The following is a 6000-nucleotide window of genomic DNA, read 5'->3' on the forward strand; positions in this document are numbered from 1 at the left end:
CTGTGTAGCCACAATAATAATAATAATAAAATAAAGGCATTGATTTGATTGATTTCTGTTCACTAAAGCAATGTTGGATAATATATATATATACAAATATATAAATATATTACAATGTATTTATATATACATAAATAATTCAAAATGTATTTCTGAGGCAAGAAAATACTGTACAAATGATAACATTGTTACAATGTATTTTCTTGGATTGAAATATATGAAGGGCAAAATCATTTTTTTTTAAATCATAATTTAAAATAAAATGTAAAAAATATACAAAAAGGCCAAAATATATTGGTAGAAAAGATATTTACATTAAGTACATTTTAAAACATTTTAAAAAACATTTTGACCTTTTTTCTATATTTTGATATACATATATATATATACATACAGTTTTATATGTTCGCTTGTGTACCAAGATGAACCAACAGGTCCCATGAATAAACGGCTTGACTCCGGAGGAGTTTGCATGAACGCTCAGCTGACACTTTGAAAGGGAAATGGATTCCTACAATGCATGAGGTGGTGCATGAATTTACAAATGAGGATGTGCAAAAAACAAGGGCTGTACCTGAGTAGCTCTTTACAACAACACAGAATATCAACGATAACAAAAACACATCACACATTGAATGTCTATACATCAGACAATATTTTGGCCATTTTGAGATGATCAACATTCGGCTGGTGAAACAACAGTTTTGTCAAAGCATTATAATTTCTTCTAAAGATTTTTGTGCAAGTAGGAGTTCACTTAATTTCACCAGTTTGGTGTGCATTAAATGTATTACAGTGTTATATCAGCCACCCTGCTTTATAGATATCAGGTCATTGAGAAACTTCAACCCCCACACAGAAACACAACAGACACTTGTGCTTCACTATATTCAAGTAGTTTTAATATAGTACTAATGTACCATTTGAATCGTACGCAGTATCTCTAAATGTACTGCTGATGGCAAACGTTTGAAGACTATTGAAGGTTCTTGGCTATTCAGTCATTGTTTTAGAACCTAGAAAAAAGAAAACAAGCTTCTTAAATTTTCACAAGTACACATTTCCAATTCATGAATGAATTAGAGAGTGTGCTTTAATTTTTAAATCTATATGCACATCTATAATGGATATTAAAGGTCAAGGATGATGTAGTTTAAATGATAAAATACTACAAAATGAATGCATGCAAGACTGTACATAGAAATACCGCATGTATACAAGAAGTATGATCTTATGTAAATAATCTAAATTGTAGGTTTAGATTTGCAGCTTATCTTGGTAAACAATTACACACCAGTTACAATAAAACACACGGATGTCTATTTATGAAAATGTCATGTGCATATCATGAAACTGTAAAGATCGAGTCACATACTGGGAGTTTATTCTGTTAAATTGAACTTTATTGTGCTAGAGTTAATTTAACTCACCTCTTCTCACAGCAGAACATCAATGCTCTCTGGCTGATCGTCTGGCTTCTCCTCCTGAGGTTTTTCACCGTCTTTGGTCACGTCTGATTCGGATTCTTCGTACCCTTCATTCTGGTAACAAGTGAACTGATCATCTCCCGGCTTTTTCTCCTGAGACGCTTCATTGCATTTGCTCACATCTGATTCAGAACCGTCTTCTGACCGGGTCTGGTCATCTGTCTCCTCCTGAATTGGTTTGCATGACTCCTCGTCCTCGTACCCTTGATTCTGGTAGCACATGAACTGATCATCATCTGACTTTTCTTTGGATAGTTCATCACATTTGATCATATCCGATTCAGGATCTTTGTGTCCTGGGAAATAGGTGGATTTTCCCCATGTTACATTTCGAATGGTGGAAGCTTTGCTTCCTGTTTCCTCACCTGTGTAAAAATAATAGATGAGCTTCTATATACAGATCAATATACACTCTTAAAAATAAAGGTGCTTCAAAAGGTTCTTCAAGCGATGCCATAGAAGAACCATTTTCGGTTCCACAAAGAACCATTCAGTCAAAGGTTCTTTAAAGAACCATCTCTTTCTTACCTTTTTGTAATCTGAAGAACTTCTTTCGCCACAAAGAAGCTTTTGTGAAACAGAAAGGTTCTTCAGATGTTAAAGGTTCTTTATGGAACCATTTAGAAAAAACGGTTCTTCTATGGCATCCTGAAGCATCTTTATTTTTAAGAGTGTACACAAATACAAGAATAGACACAGACTGGTAATGGTTATTTAATCAGTATTTAATCTTCAATTTATTATGTAATCTTGAAAGAATGTAAAAATGATAATAATAATAAAAATAATAAGGGATTCATGAACTTAAGGATAATACATTTAAAAAATGAAAGGTACTTCAGTGGGTTTTATAAGGAGATGGTGGAGGGAAAAAATGAAGTGATGAAAAATAATATTTCAAAGCAAAACATTTGCGTTTCCCTAGAAACCCCAATAAACGTTGCGTCCACTATTTCCATGACAAAAGTTTTGCAAACGAACACAAGGATTCTCGGGGAACGCAAAAGCGTTGAAATACAGGCTGATTTTACCTCCTATTTTTCCTCCATGCCCATTTAGTGGCTTTGTATCTTTAGGTTTAATAGACGCCTCTTTTTATTATCAAGAACATATTTGACTTAATAGGATTTTTGACTTGCTATATGGTTCTTTGTATTTTAAAAAAGGTTCTTAATGTTAAATTCTAGGATTTCAAGTCGGTGTTTTAGCACCGGTTAAACAATAAAACGCTTCTCACCGGTGTTGTCCTTCAGGTGTGTTTTGGACAGTCTCTCCGTGAGCTTCCTCGCGAGCTCTTTGACGCTCTGCGCGGCGCTCGGTCTGAAATCTTCATCCTTCACTCTGATGTTCCCCACGTACCACATGAGCCACAAGGCCAGGCTTGCGAACAAGACCAGCGCGCCGGTGTGGATGAGGAAATCCCCGTAAAACACGCCGTGCATCCGCACGTTACCGAATATCCCGACGAACAGCAGGACCACACCGAGGATGTCGAAGACGATCGCCATGACGAATAACGGCAGGCAGCTGCCGATGCACCTCAGCGCCGTCATCTTCAGGAGGAGGATGAGGATGCTGCAGCTCCCGTCGCTAGCGGAAGAACTGCCGAGCTCAGGTGAGACGCACCTGGCGCACAGGGAGGGAACGCCCTCGTGACGTCACGAAGGCTGCAAGGCTGCTGACGGTGGGACTGCGACCAAATCAAATGGCCTTACATCGCATGTTTAATTCAGCGATTACTATATTTATGCAGTATCCCAGCCAACATTCTATTATGGGGCCCGTGTGGGTTTGGGCTGTAAATATGGGCCCTATATGGGTTTGTCCATGGGTTCCATGTGGGCCCCATCTGAATTATCCTATATGAATATCATATGGGGCCTGACTGGGGCTTATGTGGGGCCTAACTGGGCAACACATATAAGACCCATATTGGTCCCACTTATGACCCAGCCTACAATCCAAGGTGGGGCCAATGTGGGCCCCATATGGGCTGTAAATATGGGGTCTAGATGGGTTTGTCCGTGGGTTCCATGTGGGCCCTATATGAATTAGCCTATATAAATCTCATATAGAACCTGAATGGGGCCCAACTGAGCAACATACATAAGACCCATAGTGGTCCCAGTTTGAAGCCCATATGGGATACACCAGGGTATGGGTTTATCACTGGGTACTGGACTGGCCCCATGTAGTTAATGCGTGCATGTTCTTATGAGGTGTTTTGAAGCATCATGCCTGACCAGTATAATTATGCAATTTTTAACTCTGCAATTATAACTCATTTGAATCTCATGTGATCACTATAACAGCTCCTGTAAAACTCCAGGTTGTGGTAATTTACCGCCCTCCTGGGCAAATTCTATCCACCTTCCTAGAAGAGTTCATTTTTCACTATTATAAATGTAAATTAACTCTACATTAGTGAAATATTAACACTAATAAGAGTAAATTTTCCTGCAGAGTTAAATAGTGGTAACACAGAACAGAGTTAATTTCCCCTAGTGTTAAACTCTGGTATGTGATATATAAAAAAAGATACATTTTAATAAATTGATAATTGATAAAAGCAACATCAGTATTTTAGTTAGGTAAATGTCAGTTTTCTGCTTGAATATTCCACTGTTCATTCATCTACAAAATCACAAAACATGAAAGGTGCAATTAAATCTAGATTAAATTGATTATTACGTTTTGAATATGGTTATTTTTCTTACAAAAACGCATCGATTCGCTACAGGAGGCCTTTGTTCACTCCCTGGAGCTGTGTGAGACACTTTTTTTTATGGATAGGATTTTTTTTTATGGATTTATGGATTTATTTCACTTCTTTGAGACTGAAGCACTGCAACACCCGCTGACTGCAATGATAGAGCTTGGAATAGCCAGGACAATTTTTAATAAAGTAACTTTCGAGCAGTTTTCTGTTGGTCAAGGCGTTGATTCGCAACTTGAACAAGAACGAAAACTGTGTGGGTAAGTTTCCCGCCTTCGCGTGAAATTCCCGATTGCGCGGATTCCTATTTGAATGATTTCGCCTGCGAAATTTCTCTGAGCAATGGTAAATTCAGCCGCACTGCACTAGATATCAGTTGTCGCATATAGACTATGTTGTTTGTTTACACGCCAATAATAACTCAGGATGTTGGATTCTGATGTACATCCTAAAAATTTGCCTGTCAAATGTGGACTCAAGTCATTCAAACGAGAGATCTGGGTCTGTGTACTAAAGCTGCACGCATCTTTCTCTTCTATTCATGTTTGCGGACTTTAGTTTCTAATCTCTGGCACGTCCTGATTGGATGGTAGGCTATGATGAGAAAACGCAAATTCAAAATATTATTAAGCCTACTAAATAGCCTAACAAAGGTTAAGAGATAGAGGAAATGTTTCTGATCCAAGCTACCTGATGAAGGCAGTAACGCACTTAAGTGTGGTTGCCAGTAAAAGAAAGAAGAAGAAGCCTAACAAAGAATGTGTAAAAATTGCTTTACATATTTCCAGCTTTAAAAAAGACAACACATTTCTCACAACAAGAATTTGAGTCAATACTCAAACACAATTTTAATGTTCACATTATGTTTTGACCTCAGTTTGAAAGCTACACACAAAGCTGGCAGGTTAGTCGCCACGCTGGTTAAGACTCATAGGGAAGCAGTAAACTTTGTAAACTACATTCTTACATTTCTGAAGAATGCATGGTTTCAGACCCAAGGGAAAAAAGCCCATCCTTTAGTCTCTGTTTCCTACTGCAGATGTGGAGTCTATGAGATTTTTTTTTGCCCATTTAGTCATTCAAAAACAAGTTACGTTTAATACATTTGTTCAGAATGATGAGTGATGTGATTTCTCCATTAAGGCTAGACACTAAAGGTGAACAGAATAAAAATATGTTTCCCCAGTTGATTAATCACAGTACATTAAGATGACTGTTTTGAATAATTTTTTTTCTTTTCTGAAATGTTATGTGTAAATACGCAAAAAAAAAGAAAAAGAAAAAAGAAAGAAAATGTTATGCAAATCAGGCAAATGATATATGAACGAAACCCTTTGTAAAAACCTTCAGAATATGTATAGGAATAGAACTGTTAAGTCTGGTGTATGTAGGACCTGCTTAAGTGGGGATTTGCGGCTCCTTTTGAGAGTACAGCCTTTAAGGATATGAATTGTAATTGAATTTTACAGACACAAATTGATAACGTGTAATAAAATTGACACTTAAATGTGTGTTTTGGTTGTTTCTCTTACCATAATCTGAAACAGTTATTTTAGTATCATTTATAATAGTATGAAGTTTTTATTAATATTTTGCTTTATTTGCTTTTATTATATTTTCAGTTTTTGTTTAAATGTTAAATTAAAAAATTTTTTTTTTTGTTAAATGTTTAGTTAATTTTTTTAGTAATTTTATTTTTTTATTTTTGTATTTTGTAAATATTACTATTTATTTATTTATTGTTGGTAATTCTAATGCTTCGACTTAAAAATATTTCAGTTAGTTGCAAGGACAACA

General features: G+C 36.3%; 1 protein-coding gene across 1 annotated transcript; it reads right to left on the reverse strand.

Moving 5' to 3' along the window:
• Positions 1–854: 854 nt before the first annotated feature.
• Positions 855–3040, reverse strand: LOC107695639 (uncharacterized). Its single transcript, XM_016495652.1, has 3 exons — positions 2725–3040; positions 1431–1852; positions 855–1016 (listed from the first exon to the last, which is right to left on the reverse strand). The coding sequence occupies exons 1-2, from the start codon at positions 3038–3040 to the stop codon at positions 1437–1439; spliced, it is 732 nt and encodes a 243-aa protein (XP_016351138.1). The 3' UTR covers positions 855–1016; positions 1431–1436.
• Between the last annotated feature and the right edge of the window lie 2960 nt (positions 3041–6000).

This window comes from Sinocyclocheilus anshuiensis, unplaced genomic scaffold (genome assembly GCF_001515605.1).
Source record: "Sinocyclocheilus anshuiensis isolate Anshui unplaced genomic scaffold, SAMN03320099.WGS_v1.1 scaffold1075, whole genome shotgun sequence".
Taxonomy (NCBI): Eukaryota; Metazoa; Chordata; class Actinopteri; order Cypriniformes; family Cyprinidae; genus Sinocyclocheilus; species Sinocyclocheilus anshuiensis.

Bases quoted from the DNA above. Each gene is read 5' to 3' on its own strand.
- LOC107695639 (XM_016495652.1), bottom strand. From the start codon at position 3,040: ATGACGGCGCTGAGGTGCATCGGCAGCTGCCTGCCGTTATTCGTCATG. The intron at 1,853-2,724 runs GTGAGAAGCGTT...ATTTTTACACAG, and splicing joins ACACCTGAAGGACAACACCG to GTGAGGAAACAGGAAGCAAA.